The sequence below is a fragment of the Strongylocentrotus purpuratus genome, unplaced genomic scaffold (assembly GCF_000002235.5).
Source record: "Strongylocentrotus purpuratus isolate Spur 01 unplaced genomic scaffold, Spur_5.0 spur5_scaffold_17, whole genome shotgun sequence".
NCBI classification, from domain to species: domain Eukaryota; kingdom Metazoa; phylum Echinodermata; class Echinoidea; order Camarodonta; family Strongylocentrotidae; genus Strongylocentrotus; species Strongylocentrotus purpuratus.
Genome location: NW_022145602.1, coordinates 20,704,779 through 20,722,856, shown reverse-complemented (window position 1 = coordinate 20,722,856; position 18,078 = coordinate 20,704,779). Strand labels below are relative to the sequence as shown.

The following is an 18,078-nucleotide window of genomic DNA, read 5'->3' as shown; positions in this document are numbered from 1 at the left end:
TTGTGCTGACCCCGAATTTGTGAAGTAAATACCAGTCCAAGAGTGCGATTGCAGTGACTTTGTGGTGCTTGTGTTATACAATGCTCTAATTACCAGAACAAAAAAAAGAATCAAATTTGACGAGCTACGTCCATTGAAAATTACTGAAAAAGCTCCGAATACTGAAAATGAGCGTGCCACACGATGATACATGTTTGTATGCTCCAGCCACTGCTTAAACCTAAATGGTGCCACATTTTTGGTCGTCCACTATTCGAACAGCTTTGATGAAACATCAATTATTGCACATTTTCTAGGAAATTGAGGAACTAAGAGGAAGAACAAGGGATTTCTTTTGTTCTGGATTCACTCAGGAAATAGAAGTGGCAAGTTTTTCACGATCTGGACGTTGACATCACGTACGGCCACGATGACGACGGGTATCAGTCAGGAGCTCGTTCCCCTTGATATGGGGATCCTTGTCATATACTTTGTCTTCGTTCTAGCTGTGGGACTTGGTGTAAGAAAACTTAGTTCTTCTCTCTAAATTTCATTTCATTTTGATGTTTAATATCCTTCGATCTTGCAATGATTCCCCCCATATTATTTTACACTGTTGCTCACAATGTTGGAATAGTTTTTTAACCTGTTTTCATGGAACGATTGTGACAGTATGATTTATTCCTCCTTGGGGGCGTTTCACAGAACTGGTCATCAGTGACAAATGACATTTGTCGTTATAAGCTACTGAAATCCTTGCTTTTGATTGGTTATCAACAAATTTGTCTCTGATATTTGTCATTTGTCATTGAAAAAAAGGCTTTGTGAAACGGGTCCCTGATAATAAAAATTCATAACTTCTCAGAGCTCTACTGTTCAATAAATATTGATCAATAAAGTTCGATCAAAAGGTTCTGAGAAGAGATAAAACCATAATATATCAAAGAATGAATCACATTGTCACGATCATTTCATGGACGGGGTAAAAATAAAAAATAATTCCTTTAAATATACTATGTCCCTTTTGCAGCCAACATCAACTTATATAGAACTTTGCAGGAATAATGAATATGTCATGTATGATCTATCTGTGAAATTTAAACATTAGCAGTGTCCTGGTATTCAAATTATGCAAGGAAACCCGTTTACTTTCTAGATTTTACTGTAAGACACTATTGAGTGACTGACTGGCTTTTTTCTTCTTTGGTAATAACATAAATAAAATGAGCTGTAAAGGGTACATGAGCATTTGTCTATAACCCACTTTTCTCCTTAGAAATCCTTGATCCGCGCCTGCCCGGGGGGGGGGGGGGGTACTCACAAATTAGGATATACGGGGATATGCCGCTCCAATAGATCACTTTTTTTACCAAAGCATAACGAGGCACGTAACAAAGACTTACAGTAATTGGCCGTTGATCACATTATATCAGATCTAAAGCGAGACGAAAACATGACTTGGCGTATGTTTGTACTATCCTTATTGCTAGCCTTAGTATTTCGACATGTATTCATTGTCATGTAAGTATATAACCGTGAATATATTGATAGTACAAAAAAGCAGTTTCGTACCATTGCAGGACTTGCCTTTAACGCGTGTAAAGTTCCTTGACTCTGGGGGTGCGACCTCCCTCATATTATGTAGACTAGTCTCATAATTCCATTAGGATAACACTGTGTATTTTAAATTCGCATACTTATTATGTTCGTGTATGAGAAGCCAACCCTGGTTTGTATGCGGCCTTCGTGATCTCCGAAGAAACTGCCCTTCATAACATATAGCATTTGTTCTTTTGTCACTTATCAAAGTCCCTCGATCCACCCCCTTGTGAGTAAGGTAATAGGGGCATCCAACCATTATGAATGTGGTCTTTCAGTATATTTGTCGGATGATTTTAGTCTCTTCTAATAGGTTGAGCGTTTTTCAAACTATTGTGAAGCGATTCAAGAGAATAAAGATGATTTGTATTTCATGTTACGTGTTCCTCTGTATGAAGGTACTAGATAATGGATGTATTTGAATTATTTTTTTCTTTCTTGGCTCCAATTAATATTTTACTTTTCATTAGATCGTATAAAAGCAACGACTGAAGATCGATGCATCAAATAATAGAATTTGATAATTGTCTCCCTATTTCTCCAACTGGAGTGTTTAGTAAAGTTGGTGAAGTCGTGTGACATTCAAACAGAGTGAGATTAGAAGTTCATTCTTTACCCCCCCCCCCCCTGGTGCTCTTATCTTCACATTATTAGGACCATATGTATGTAGTACGTTCGAGGCATTTAGATTATTGTGGTCCCATATGAGCATCGCATCCATGCACCCCAGAAGCGCGTTATTGTGATTTAGAATGCAACTTTTCAGAAGAACGATTTGAAAAATTTGTCTCCCGCCAAGTTGAAGAATGATGGGGTGTGGAAAATTAAATAGTGATTTTTGCGTGACAATATAAAGGGAGGTATGATTGAAGCAAAGCCCCCCCCCCCCCGACGCCTTCACACAATATATAAACTGCAAGGCCTCATAGAAACTGTGACAATGGATTAGCTGAGTCTGTTTGCCTTACCGTTAGCCTTTAAAAACGAAAAGTCCAATGTCCAATTCAATGCATTAAAATTAAATAGACGGAAGAAAAGGAAGTTATCAAATGTAACTTGGGACACACGTTCTAAATATACGCACATTTCCCGTTTATTCAAAATGCCGTTGTGTACTTTGGAACGTCAGATTGAGTTTTATCGGGAGAGAGAGAGGGGGGGGGGGGTTATAATGCGCCCCGGTGAAAACGTGGCCCCATCCTCCTCCCCAATTCGTCTCTGGATGCACTACTGCAAGACTTATCTTTATTATTACCATATGATTATTATTAGTTGTAATTGTAGTTTAAGTATTAGCAATATTATCATCGTTAATTTTATCATTATTATTATTATTATTATTAGTAGTAGTAGTAGTAGTAGTAGTAGTAGTAGTAGTAGTAATAGTATTATTATTATTATTATTATTATTATCATTATTATTATTATCATTATTATTATTATTATTATTACTATTATTATTATTATTATTATTATTATTATCATTATCATTATTACTATTACTATTATTAATCTCATTATTATTATTATTATTGTTCGAATCCCAAGTGGTTCCCCTAGACTTGAGTAGGTGTCATTATTTCAAAATTGATGACATTGAAAAAATAACAACGATCGAATACAAATAATGATGATACATGAGATCTTTCTGATCACACCGTAGGCCAAGGATAAAATTTGACGGTCTGTAATTAGTATTTGTATTCAGACAGTGTAGGGATGCAACAAAAGGCTGCATTTCCGATTACAAGTATTGAAGAAAATACACAGATATAATAAGAAACATGATTATAAAAGCAAAAAAAGAGAAGTTTCGATAAAATGCTAAGGAGGTAAATAAAGAAAATATAAGTAAAAATACACAATCATAAAAACATATTTGATAGCATGTATATGTGCAAATAAACAAATGTTACACTGGTACGAAACGCGATTGTTGTATTAATCCAGACAATTTTGAATAGATGAATAGATACATTATTATATAAAAAATAATATGAGAGAAATATCGCAATAGCATTGTTTAAACACAAGGAATAATATAATAACTTAATTTAAGTAAAATATTGATGTGTTCTTTTTTAGGAAGTCACTGGGATTTCACAAGACTGTATACAACCATCGACCCGGAGAATGTACACTCGTACCAGGGATAAGTGAGTATAGTTAGAAAGGAGGGGCCTACTAGAAATATTTTTAATTTAGAAAAAGGACAATCCTCCTCTAAAGCAAGATGCTCTTAAAGATATAGCGTGATAAAATAAGAAGAGCAGATTGGTGAAAGTTTGAACGGAAGTTGACAAACAATAAGGAAGTCATACATCTTTGAAATTTGTAATCACTATACGTGAGGGAATTTCAAATTGGCAGAATCGGTTATTGTCACTGTGATGTGGTGGCAGACAAATTACTAAAATGTACATGTGTATGTCTCATGAATGTCTTTTCGTTTTTAAAGGACCTATAATCAACGTGGTATCTATTTAGTATTTTGAGTAGTGCCCCAAGGGAGAAGGCGTTGAGAGGAAAAACAAAATTAGTGATATTTTCTTGACACCACAAACGGGAGACTTGTCTGTGACTACATCACACTCCACTGACCAAACACTACTACTACTACTGTAGTAGTAGTAGTAGTAGTAGTAGTAATTAGTAGTAATGATCTAGTAGTAGTAGTGGTGGTAGTAGTAGTAGTAGTTCTTGTAGTAATAGGAGTGATAGTAGTAGAAGTAGTAGTAGAAGGAGTAGTAATAGTAGTAGTAGTATAGTAGTAGAAGTAGTAGTAATAGTAGTAGTAGTATAGTAGTAGAAGTAGTAGTAGTAGTAGTATAGTAGTATTATAGTAGTAGTAGTAGTTGTAGTAATAGGAGTAATAGTAGTAGAAGTAGTAGTAGAAGGAGTAGTAATATTAGTAGTAGTATAGTAGTAGTAGTAATAGTAGTAGTAGTAGTAGTAATTAGTAAGCAAATAACTACCGTTGGTGAAGGTGATGGGACAAACTATCACTTCCGAGGCGATCTGGATTTAACTATATCTTTCCGAAGCGAAGCTGAGGAAGATAGCGTATACATTCTGATCGACGAGAAAGTGATAGTTTGCCATCGCCCGAAACCAAAAGGTGATTATTTGCTTTATATTCCACATCTAAAACAATTTAACTACAAAAAGAAAAGGACGTGTATGCATCTTGCCATCTACATAAAAGACACCATGCCCGAATTCACATCAAAATTTTTTAACCCACCCCCTTGAGGGTATGGTGCGCGCATGTGTTTGTTTTAATTGCGCTCATTGGTAATGCGCACTTAATTACGCCTGTTTTAGTGCGCTTTTGGATAATCTTCAGTGAAAATGCGTTGCCCTGTGTAGATAGTACCTGTATCTTCAGTGAAAGTGCGTTGCACTGTGTAGATAGTGGTACTATCTACACAGTGTAACGAACTTTTTGCTTTTCCCATCAATAATGGGCGAACTATCTTTCATCACGTGATTTACTTTTGACCTATCGTAGAGCAAGATTCTTAGTATATGGAATATAATAGTAATGATCTAGTAGTAGTAGTGGTAGTAGTAGTAGTAGTATTAATGATCTAGTAGTAGTAGTAGTAGTAGTAGTTGTTGTAGTAATAGGAGTAATAGTAGTAGAAGTAGTAGTAGAAGTAGTCTAGTAGTAGTAGTAGTAAAAAAAAAAAAAAAAAAAAAGAGGGTAAAAATGACTAGTTCTGAATTGCCCATAATGTGAAACACTTTAGTAATTCTTACTACGAATGTCATACATGTTTATCATATCAAATATACAGGTAATGGATCAGAAGATTTGGAGCTTCTTTCAGACGGTCTGGTCCTGATTTCATCTGTAAGTCATTAAATGGACGGTGGACCTCACATCCATGGTTATTTCATATCAATAATAATATCACATCATTTGGTGTCGTCCCATATCGCCTTTCTCTGATTAAAACTCCCATGGGTGGTATTCCGATAGCGCGTACTAAGTCAAGCCTGGCTTAACTATGTCCACACTTTTATGGAGTGCCTGTTGCCAACTCATTTACCTTGTACAGATTATTTTAATCCTGCAATGAAAAGTGTCCAAAAATTTATTCTGCAATGTAATGGGAAGAAAAAGATAATATGAGTATGAACTGAATTTCAACAAAGTCTTTGGTAGATTATCTTTGTCATAAATTTGTTTTTGTGTATGGACAAGCTGAATATTGAAGGAGGAAGATGACACCTAGCATTCCATGGAAGTGTAAACTAAAATTCTTGTTTAGTCTGGACTTAGATCCTGCTTAACTGATGAGAATACCACCACATATAATTACCTTGTATGTTCCACCTATTTCTTACGTTACATGTCTTGTGTTAGAAATGTAAACCCATCACCTATACTGGATTTGGGTGGTAATATGATAATGCAGTAGTCAGTGGGTTGTGTTACTTTTATTTATTGATACATTAGGGATATATTATGGTCTGATCGAGGAGCAGGGAATCAATATGATTGGCCTATTTTGGACTACCCTTAAAGATAAACTTGAGTTCTGGGGGGTGTTTCACAAAGATCCTAAGTTGAACTTATCTCTAAGTTGGACTTAAAAATTATGGAAAGCCATTAGCATCCCTGAAAACATTTTGTAAAAGTTATTTTAAAAGGCATAAAATGTTGATTCAAATCATTCATATTTTCTATTATCATGGGAGATTCTATGTTCTTGATGTGGAATTTATAAAAAGTCTAAAATACTTGAATTTCTGCTTTTGAATATATTTCATTTTAAGGCTCCAATGGCTGTCCATAATTTTTAAGTCCAACTTAGTGTTAAGTTCTACTTAGGATCTTTGTGAAACACCCCCCTGGTCATGCGATTGCATTGTGAAAGAAAAGGTGTGGAATGGATCAGAAAAGTTGATCATAGCCTGTAAGTAATGGTGTGTAATGCTAGGTTCTGGAGTCATCAAAATCATCATAAATTTGGCAGAGTCTTGGTAAAGTAACAATCACTTACACAGAAAGATGTATATGGGACAACACACATGGTGTCGGGGCTAGTACTACCCTGATTTCCTTATCTTTCTATGCTCATTACTCAGCCAGAATACATTTTCTTCCAAAATTGTTTGGCACATGACATTTATTTGTAATCTTGAACATTCAGTGTAAGTTTCATTAGATTCTGTGAGAATTCATTTTCTTTTTTTTTACCAGAACTCAAGTTTATCTTTAATAACAGGGACTGCCGGTGTGACAAACTATCAACAATAGGGACTTTTAGATTTGCACAAGGACAACGTGGATTGCTACGATCGGCGTCCTTTTAATGCACTTCCTTGAAAGGACGTCACACGTATCAGTCCACGCAAATCTAAAAGTCCCTAATTATTATCTGTTGATACCTGAACTGGCTATTGTTCGCAATTGCACAATACGTCAGCGTTATTATGAACCGGATAATCCGTCATAATACATATATATGACTCTACGGATTCGTCGGTTCATCATCAGTAACGTCGACGAATATAATTATCCCCAAAAATATTATATTATTTTGTTTTAATATTTCGCACATCCATTCGAGGGGATTCTTGAGAACATTAACACAACTATCTTCTCATTATTAGGGGTACCCAACCTTAAAGAATCGCGTCGCATCCTCACCCAGAGGTCATATCTATGCATTTGACCTAAACGATGATGACGTCAAGGTCAAAAGGTTAAAGATCACAGGGAACTATGACCCCGATGACTTTCGCCCCCATGGAATCAGCTCGTTCGAAGATCTGGATACAGGTAACATTTATGTTCGGATATGAATCAAATAAATGTAGTTATGATGGTGAGGGCCTTTTTTTTCCATGGCTCATTCAGCTCAGTCGGTAGAGCAGTGGTCTCGTTATCCGGTGACCCGGGTTCGAAACCAAGTCGATGCGCTAGTGCCCTTTGGTAATGCATTAATCCTCATTACCAGGTCCCTCGGAGAGGACCTTAAGCCCGTCGGTCTTCTGGTTGCTTACTAACAAGTATTTATTGCTTTCTTAGCTGTCAGGTGAAATAACCACCACTATCACTATCTAAAGTTTCGTTCCTATCAAGGTTCGTTATTCCGAATGATGGATTCACAATTCCGAAAAATAAATGGAACTCTTTAGAAAAAAAAATCCCGAACCATCCGAGTCGGAAATAGGACTGCAGCCCTCTCCGTTTCCTTTTGGTCACAATGACAAAGAAAATAATGATGTCCGTCTGAAGAAGTTGGAAAAAACGTGCCACGGAAACCTATATCGAATAGACAATCTTCTTGCATGGTGGTTGGTTATGCAGAAATATCAACAAAAATGTTGATGACTTTTCTATATTGGTATTAGGCGAATGGATCATTCGGTAAAGCATCTGCCTGTCGCCGAGTCAAGACCATGCATGGGTTCGAATCGATCCTAGGCGGGTGACTGAAGCCAGCGTTGTGTGTCAACGTACTCCTCCCTGTTTTATAGACGCATGCTATATTATATGAGAAACACTCCGTCCCTCGGATAAATGTTAAATAGAGGTCCCATGTAGAGGGAAGTCATCACCTTTGCACGATAAAAACCCATTGCATAGATCGTATACGAGTAGGGGGAAATCCGGTGTAGTGGTCCACCTGCACACCCCTAATCAATTATACCAGGAGGAGAGACCCTAGGGTTACAGTGATTCACCTCTCAGACACAGCTGACGCCAAATACTTTATAACAATGATGATGATGATGACAAAGATGATGATGATGATAATAATTATAATAATAATAATAACATATTAATGTCTTCTTGATTTGATTGTAGGAAGAACGTTTGTGCTCATTGTAAACCATCTTGTAAATGATGGCGTCATCGATGTTATTGAGATCTTTGAGCTTCATCGTCAGTCAATGACATTGAAATTTATTAGAACAGTCAATGACCATCTCATGAAAAGGTAAGTGGTGTCGTATGGTCGAGTGGTTTCAAACAATTAACATTACGTGCGAAGGACGAAGGTTCGAGCCCCACCACTGCACTTAAATTGTGAGGGGGTAATATACTAATAAGCCACTTCGAAAATTATATCTGCGCATTGGCAGAATAAAGGTACTTTGTACAAAACTGTAAAACCTATCGAGACAAGTGCTGGATACGGGTTCAAGAAATTTAATTCATTTTTTCACCGGCGGTACATTTACGCACAGGTGAAAGGATTCTTTCCAAGAGGGCGAACGAAAGGTATTCATGAAGCACCTCCAATCAATTTGGCAGAGATAATTCCAATGCACAACGTGTGACTTCCCCATGTGTAAGAGATATGTGAATACTTTGGGGTCATTTTGTACAAGGGCTTTCTCCGGAGTGGCTCAATAATATTGTTGGAAAGGAAGTTTGTCCGGGGATACCTGTCCTAGTGGATGATTTTAAGGGGGACTTATTGTAGTTAAAGTGGTTAAATTTGCCGTAGAATCAAATCCAACCCTTTTTTGCAAGCAATGAATGAATGATGACAAAAAATGCATAGGATTTTTTTTATTCTACACGAAAGTAATAAATATGATTGCCAGGCGCTGATTCATAAATTTGTCACTGTATGTAAATAAAAATTGCCGCTTATTATCAAAAAAGAGAGGAATATATGGATTATTTCATCAACTGAAATAGATTGTAGATTATATAATAATTGATCGGATCGCTTTTAAGTCTTGATGAAACAGACAAGGTTCTGATAATCTGTTTGATGAAAAGTCTTCGTTCATTGCATAGACATGAGGTAAGAAGAATGGTAGGCTAAAAATTAAAAATGATATTTTTTGTTGTTGTTGTTGCACAGAATGATAATGTAAAGGATTGTTTTATTCAATCTAGTATAAATGACGTCGTCGCGGTAAGCAAGGACACATTCTATTTTACCAACGATGGACGAAGTTTGAGTCCAGGTATCCGGCTTATAGAACAACTCTTACGATTTAGAACCGGTGGAATATTCTATTGTGACGTTACATCATGTGATCAGGTCGGTGAGCCACTGCTAGAACCGAATGGAATCCAGCTATCACGTGATCAACGGTACGTCTATTTCTCCCTACAATGTAGATTGAATTGATTGATTGATTCGAATTTATTCCATTTTAAATCGATTGTTTGCACAATAAAGAACACAGTTGACAAAGTTAGTTCAAAATTATGAAATGAAACAGGAACCTACTGGAAAGCATAGCTTGTTTTTGTAGGAGGAGGTAGGGCATTTACTATTTACTAGTTTTGGAACTTGTATGCCACTTTTTGCAATTTTATTCCAAGATGGTGCCATGCTAATTATAGCTGGCCAAGCCTTTTTATTCACAGATATTGTGCTATGTGAGTATACTGATGCAATGTATGACAAAACAAATGATTTGTATCACTTTAGAAGCTATTTAAACACAAATGTCACAGGCTTTTAAAAATATTTTTTGTTGTTCCTTTTTGTTGCTTTTTTGTTGCTTTTTTATTTATTTATTTATTTATTTTTTATTTTTATTTGTTTAATTTATTTATTAATTAATTAATTTATTTTTTATTTATTTATTTATTTATTTTTTTTTTTTGGGGGGGGGGGCTTTTGTCCTGAATTGTAAATAGTATAAAAAAAAGGAAAATGGCGGCCAAAAGGAAGACGGGCGAGGAAGACTTCATTTTTGTTAATTGGCCATACAATCCTTCAAGATGATCGATTAGCCCAAAAATGGAACAATGATTTGTAAAATCTATTTCATGATTTTTTTAGTTATATTGATAAGTGATACATTATATTCATTTCTGGAAAATACAAAGGGCTTGCAGCCAATTGCCATTTGGTTGATATGAACTTTTTTTGTCGTCCAGGTATGTGATTGTCTCACAGCCATTCGAGGAACGAATTCAGATCTATGAGAGAGAGGATTGGAGACTAAAAACAAACAAGGTTTGTCAACCAGCTACTATTATGTTTACATCCTGTTTGTGACAAAATGATCAGAGCAATGACATTAATAGCTCTTAACCACAAGTTGTATAATTATACCTGAGTCACGCAAACAAGTCCGATACCAGACCGGCAACATACTGAACAAAATATGCTAGTACCCGGAACGGCTATCGGTCAGCTTGGGGGGCTTACTTCGAATCATCGGAACATCGCGTCGGGTCGGGTTGTCGCGCTACCCGACCTTTTGTGAAAACTTGCCCCTTTATTTCTCAAATGTCGGGGGTAACGTTTGTGAAATAAACCCCTCTCACCTACAAATGGTCTGGCCAGTTTACCCGACGCTTTGCGAAATCCCTACGGAAAATTTACAAAAGGTCGCGTGATCTTCCGCTTTCGTTTCACGAAAGGTCGTGTAACGCGACCACCTGACCAGACGCGAAGACGCGATGATTCAAAGTAAGCCGTTTGGAATCGGTTTGGAGTTGGTTCGGTGGTGTAACTAAGGTATTGGTCTATTGTAACGAGATCTGTGGAATAATGTCAATTAAAGAATGTTCATGTTCTGACTTGTACACAAAGAATCATTACAATTTTTATGCTATACAAATTTTCTTAAGGAAGAATACAGCTGTAATATGTTATGAAATACATAGACCTATTACCGTTGATGCTGCTCCTCATTTAAATTACACATGGGAAAGATTATTAGTGCTGCCATATTTGTTAAGTAACACAATTCTGTACTTTCCGGTTTCTGATTTTGATATAGCCCTTTCCCTGCAATGATGAGGATGATGAAGATAATTAAGATAATAATAATAATGATAGTAATAGTAGTTAAAGTTATAATAACAATAATAATAATAATAATGAAAATAATAATATCTTAAAAAGAAGCAAACCCTACCCCGATCCCCCCCCCACAAAACCCTATCATATTTATAAGTATACATGTGTACTGTATTTATTGGAGTGGAGCATATATATATATATATATACACATAGACTAGATGTTCTTTTTGTCGAAAGCCTTTAATAGTGTATGCATAATATATTATTCGTCTTGTATGTCGAAGCTATATAATTATACTGTATTTGATAAGTCTACGGATGAATTGATAGCAAGCAAGAAGTATTCATTTAATTTATTTATTTATTTATTTCCATCTTCATATAAAAACAATAAATCATTACAATATTACACAATTATACACAATATTACATGCAAATAAAAATGTTAACAGTATCAAAGACACCAAATTTACCAGACGAAAATGAGAAAAGGGGAACTAAAATAAGATCAGAGGGTCTTGTAAAATAATTGATTATTATTCTACTTTGATTTTACTTTGGTATTCTAATTTGATTTTACTTCTTCTGCAGCCCATACAGAGCATCCACGTTGGGACCGCACCAGATAACGTGTTTGTAGATGATGAAGGTGATCTGTGGTTAGGATGTCATCCTGTAGGCTTTAGAACTCTCTTACATATGGAAGACACCAAACACATAGCACCGTCACAGGTTAGTCATCACATCATCTTTAACGGGTATACAGTGCGTATTGAAGACAAAAAGTACTAAGTTTTAAAATATCCTCCAGAATTATAATTTTCACGATATCTGGATGATTCCTTCTTTTTGATTTCTGCATTTTGCAACTTAATCAAAATTAATATACTCAAAATAATGAAATACAAATCAATGAAATAATCATACCTTTAAAAAAAACATAGCTGACAAATCCTTTCTAAATTGGAAAATGCAGGGGACTGCTATCTTAAGCTAGAGCTTGCAATTACGTGATGATGGCCTCAGGAAAGCAACCTTTGACATGATAGATGAGAGTCTCTTCAATCGCATAACACTAAAGCATTGGCAATATTTTACGCTTGATTGAGCACTGGCTAACTTCGAAAGACTCGTGGAAATTGGTTTTATAAGAAAAAAAATCATGCAGATATCTTGGAATTGTAATTTGGGGGAATATGTTCGAAGTATGTACTTTTTTGACACGTACTGTTGACCACCTGATATTTGGAAGCTATTAGTCTTTTATTGGTATTCTAATAAATAAGTAAGTTGAAATGGAAACACATAGATTGCAGAGAACACGAATTTGATAAATGCTTTCTAATGCTTTCTTCTCCACTTGATAGAGCAGTGATATTGAATGAATAATTTCCCTGTCGTTCTAACATTGAATTTCATGGTACAAATTGTTATTATATAATACTTCGGAACCCCGAACCTTCGGGGAGATGAGTGCCTCCCATTCTGTTCATAACTTTGCATCAACATGGATTTCCATATTGACCTGGAATGTTCTTGATCTGAATATTGAGCTGAAACTATACTCTTCAATTCATCAAGTAATGCTAAATCTTATTCCCCTCTTATTTTAGGTTATACGAATCAAGTTTAACCAGTCAGATGAGCCCTACCAAAGTTTTGACCTTGAGGAGATTTATAGTGAAGATGGTCTGAACATCTCGATGTCTTCTTCAGCTGTTTACTACAACAATCGTCTGCTTGTTGGTACAGTAAGGACAGGGCTACTCCACTGTATGGTTAAAGCCATATAGTTAACTGGTCGCGTTCATACTTGTTCACTGTGTGATTAAAAAAACGGTTAGAATTATTCATACTACTAATAATAATATAGCTCGTTCTTAAATAGCGCTTTTCAGGACCGGAGGCCCTCTCAAAGCGCTTTACAGATAAGTATATTATTACCCCGGTCATTGGATTCATACGCCATATTTTTCATATTAAATGAGTGAAGAATAATCAGCGGTCTTCCATGATCGTGTTAAATGTTTATAGACTAATAGCCCTGTCCTTCGCTTGCTTACAGTGATTAAATGCTCTTTATCTTCAAATGTCAAAATTGATAAGTAGTGAGAACATGGAGTATGTGCAATACAATACAATAAAAAGACATACATACATTTTGCTCATTTCTACGATTTTATAAAGACACCGATCTTAGATTTGAGTTTGAGTTTGAGTTTATTAAAAACAACAATAAGAACAAGTAAAACATAATGTGTCAATCATGATTACATAAAATATAACAATATAACACAAGGTAAATAACATTACACATGAATAAGATAAACATTATTTACAAAGTATGTTATATACAAATGAAAGAAAAGATTATGTGTACACTTTTGTTGTTAGAAGAGGTACCAGAAGTTAGATCAAGTGCTAGTCGAGTCTGGTTCCCTGTCTTTGGCAAGAACTGTTGGTACTTAACTATATCGGTCAGATATGATTCGGTTTACCGCCGCAACAAAAAATTAAAAAGCCGTCGCAGTTTTTTATTTTTCATTTCTTTTCATTTTTTACGTTTTATTAAATGGTAACTACACACAACACAAGTCCTAAACGTATTCACTGAGCTTTGTGTTATGAGATCAAGAAGTGTGAAACGTATATACACTTTACGTCATCTTAACCACTCCCGCCATATCTGAACGAGGCTTATTGCCAAATTGGGCAGATATTGGAAGAAAGTCAAATATTTGATTTGTGTATGATGAATTTAAGCTGAATGACACCTTGATAAATCTTAACTTACCTTGACCCAATTCTTTTTATTTGGTTGAGTCGTATAGTTTTTTCTTCATCCTTTGATCTGCCTAGTATCCCGGAGTGTTGGCTCAGTCAGTAGAGCGTCCGCCTCACAACCGGGAGGTCGTGGGTTCGAACCCCGGCCGCGTCATACCAAAAGACGTTAAAAGATGGAAGTTGTTGCTAACTTATTTGGCATTCAACAATAAGGGGATAGAGCAACGTCGATCTGACGCTGCTCATTGGCTGCCGGGCTCACTATCAATTGGGCAAAAATAATTTTCCGTTTCGGTTTAATAAAATTTGGAGTGGACTATTAGGCTATTATTATTATTATTATTATTGTGTTCAATCTGGGCCTTGTTTCATAAAACTTGATATCAATAACATCTTACAAGCTACTGTCATAAGCTACTGAAATCATGGCATCTGATTGGCTGAGAGCAAACTTGATATCAATAACAAGTTACAAGCTACTGTCATAAGCTACTGAAATCATGGCATCTGATTGGCTGAGAGCAAATTTGTCATAGAAATCTAACATTTGTTATAGATAACAAGTTTTATGAAACGGGCCCCAGAATCAAAAGAAAAGAGTTCACTTTAAGATGGCTTATGTTAAAGCATGTATTTGAGTGATGTATACAAATATTGTTTTCGATATTGGTTGTATAAAATGTTAATGTGATTATTTTGTTTGTTATAAAAATAAAAATTCCATTGGAGCAAAGATATAAAAAAAAAGAAGAAGAAGATTTGTATTGGTGTGTATTTATATCGGTTAGGATAACAATTAACATACCAAATAACACCACAAGAAATAAATTTAGATATTTTGAGAGATTTATTGTATTCCTGCCCATTCATAGATGAAATACATTTGTCAATTGTTATAATTTATTATTTTTAAATAAATGAGGCACATTTGAACTTGGTTCATTATACATGCTCAAGTCTACCTAGTACATACCATTATCTAGAAAATGGCAGCACACGTGTCATGCTAAAAGATATTACTTAATGCCAAGAATATCTTAATTCATATATCTCTTTCACCTTTTCTTTGGTGTGAGGTTTCCTTTAACAGGTCAAACAAGGCCCATTGCCGGGCATGTTTGATTTAGATAACATTATCTTTATTTCTTACCCTGCTAAGAGGAAAAGTATCACCCATGATAAGGGGAAGGGGCACTTATTAAAAAGAAAAAAGGCACTTTTGGGGTACTTAAAAAAATGGCGGGGACTCGAAGTCTCATTGAACAGGGGGATGTTTTCACAAAGACTAAGATCAACTTTAAGTTGGACTTAACTATGACAGGCCGTTCATGCCTCTGTTTGCTCTCATCATTTACTGGCATAGGTCTCTCAAGAGACGTACAAATCATGGTCACAAAACAATAGCATTTACTTTTTTTGATAAGTCATTATTGAAGAAAAAAATATTGCCTAACGATCATAATTCATAAATATTAATTACCTCGAATGTATGTTTGTTAACTTGTTGCAAATGAAAATCAATAAAATCCCTGTGGAGGGAAAAAGTTAGAAAAAAGAAGAAGATCATAACGGTGAGAGCAAACAGTACAGTGGCATGAACGGCCTGTCATAGTTAAGTCCAACTTAAAGTCGATCTTAGTCTTTGTGAAACACTCCCCTGATATGGTTTCTGTTCCTGTTACCCTCCTCTCCCTTATCGATTTTCCAGGCACTCTTTAGAGCAACTCGTAAATCTGAATTGGTTAATAATTATATTGTTTTTCTCATAGCGCTATATCCCGTTTACAACTGATTTATAAAACAAACACATCAATGAATTAAAACTCAACAAAAATATCATAGAAAATGTAATGCAGTTGTACTTCAATTGACATACTACAGCGTAATTCACTGACAAGTTAACCTATTCCATGTAACCGGACCACTGTAGTGAAAACTTCGCTCACCTATCTTCGATTCTATTCCAGGCATTTATACTTTGACCCCGGTTATGAAGGGGTGTGTCAGAATGTAGCAAATATTGACACACACCATCTCCGTAGTAGCGTACCCGTACCTTGGATTAGGGGGGGGGGGGGGGTTGCAAAACAACCAGGTATTAGGAAACTAAAAGTATGTTACCAAGGTGCAGATTCGAGAGAAGGGCCGTTTGGAGATTGCATGGGGGAAGGCATTATTATAAATACAACATGTGGTATGTGTAATCATTATGGATTGAGGAATTATGGAAACTATAATCGAATAGTTAATATATCGTGCTAACTCTAGCAAACAGCAGGAGCATTATTCAATTCAATTCAATAATTCTATTTGCATAACACAATCCAAAAAAAAAGAAAAACATCAAATAAGTGCTTTCATAAAACTAATATATAAAATGACATTTGCAATAAAACATAGAAAAAGAAAATTATTTGTATTTAAACAACATTAAATGTCGATAAGTAATAAAAGCATTTTAGGATACAAAATATATAAGCATGTCACAGATTAAGTCGACTTTTAAAGGGCAATTATTTGGGGCATAGTCCTGGCCATGCCCTTTTCTCTACAGTAAGCTCGTATAGGCGTATATATATGTGACTAACATTCCAATGATCTCAAAGAGCATTATGGGAAATTTATATCCAACAACATATCATTTATTTTCCAGACCACGCCGCGTGATCTCCTCAAATAAAAAAGAATGTCATTAATGGAAAATTTTCCGTCTTAATAGTTACCGATGCACGTGTTACTATAAGCCTCAATTGGTGGTGTGTTTTGTGAACATATTTAATCCATGACAATCAGACTTAACCTGGGACGTACGTCCTGTACTGTTCTAATATTTCATAAGAAGATAAACAAAACTTTACTTTTATACACGATATGATTATTCTTTCATTGGTATCTCAAGTAAGGCTCAAGCGATAAAACAAGCATGACTAATCAGATAATACCATTGAATAGGTGTGTATAGCACGAACGCCAATTGCTCAACCAAGTTAAAGAAATAACTATGGTAGCCGATAAATAGTGTTTTTCGCACAATAGATATTTTTCGATGAGCAGAGATTATTAACGAAAAAACTATTTGTTTATCGAGCAAAAAGCTCAGTTTATCGATCAAAAAAAAAAATCCACATTAATTATCGGCGAAAAATATAGTTTTCTGAAATTATTGGGTACCTGGTGTGCCATTGGAGTGTGTGTAATTCGTGTGGTTTGGTCGTAATTATCTCTCCTTAATTAAATATACTTAACGGCAATAATAAACACCTGACATGGTTCGATCCTATACACGACGACACTGGCGTACTGGTGGGTGTTTGTGTGTGTGTGGCAGGGGAGGGGCTAACTGGGGCTTGGGGAAAGCTGCCCCCTAAAGTCCCACGCCGGAAAGGGAAAAGAACAAAAAGAAGAAAAGGAATGGGAAATGAGGAGAAAGGAGAGAAAGAAGGAAAAGACTTTGAAGTGCTCTAAAATTAAAAGTTTCACTGCTCAAAAATGAAAAAAAAAAAAATCTTCGCGCCCGGTCCCTACGCTTCTCGCATAAAACACGTTTACTGTGAGATGAAGAAGATCTGTAAACCATAGGTATAACATATCAAATCACATGCAAATAGAGGAGTCACGATCAAATAGGAATGCTGCCAGAAATATTGTCTCGTGATTATAATGATATCCCCATGAAAGAATTAGAGAAGAGTGGTGGTTTTTAACCTCATCCAGACTGTAGTTTAGCCGTATATGCAAAGATGTATTCTTTAGGGTGGTACCCCTCCCCCCTCCCCCCTCCCCCACCCCAGCCCACCCCACCATCGATGCTACGGAGTGATACACAAGTGGTTTGTATTGCGTTCCTGGCGATGGCTTAGCCCCTTCAATTTTCTTTGGCTCATAACGCCTCTGCACGACGATAGTTCGTTGAACGCCTGGCAATAACAAAGACCACGTGTGCTTCTAATAGTCATTCAATATATTGATC

The 18,078-nt window shown here is 35.8% G+C and overlaps 1 protein-coding gene across 1 annotated transcript; it reads left to right on the top strand.

The window, feature by feature from the left end:
- Positions 1–1,387: 1,387 nt before the first annotated feature.
- LOC100889706 (serum paraoxonase/arylesterase 1) lies at positions 1,388–13,197 on the top strand. The gene is made up of 9 exons (XM_030987897.1): positions 1,388–1,500; positions 3,664–3,734; positions 5,379–5,434; positions 7,204–7,372; positions 8,405–8,537; positions 9,452–9,652; positions 10,451–10,529; positions 11,916–12,056; positions 12,938–13,197. Exons 1-9 carry the CDS (start codon positions 1,433–1,435, stop codon positions 13,115–13,117), a joined length of 1,098 nt encoding a protein of 365 aa, XP_030843757.1. The 5' UTR covers positions 1,388–1,432; the 3' UTR covers positions 13,118–13,197.
- Positions 13,198–18,078: the final 4,881 nt, after the last annotated feature.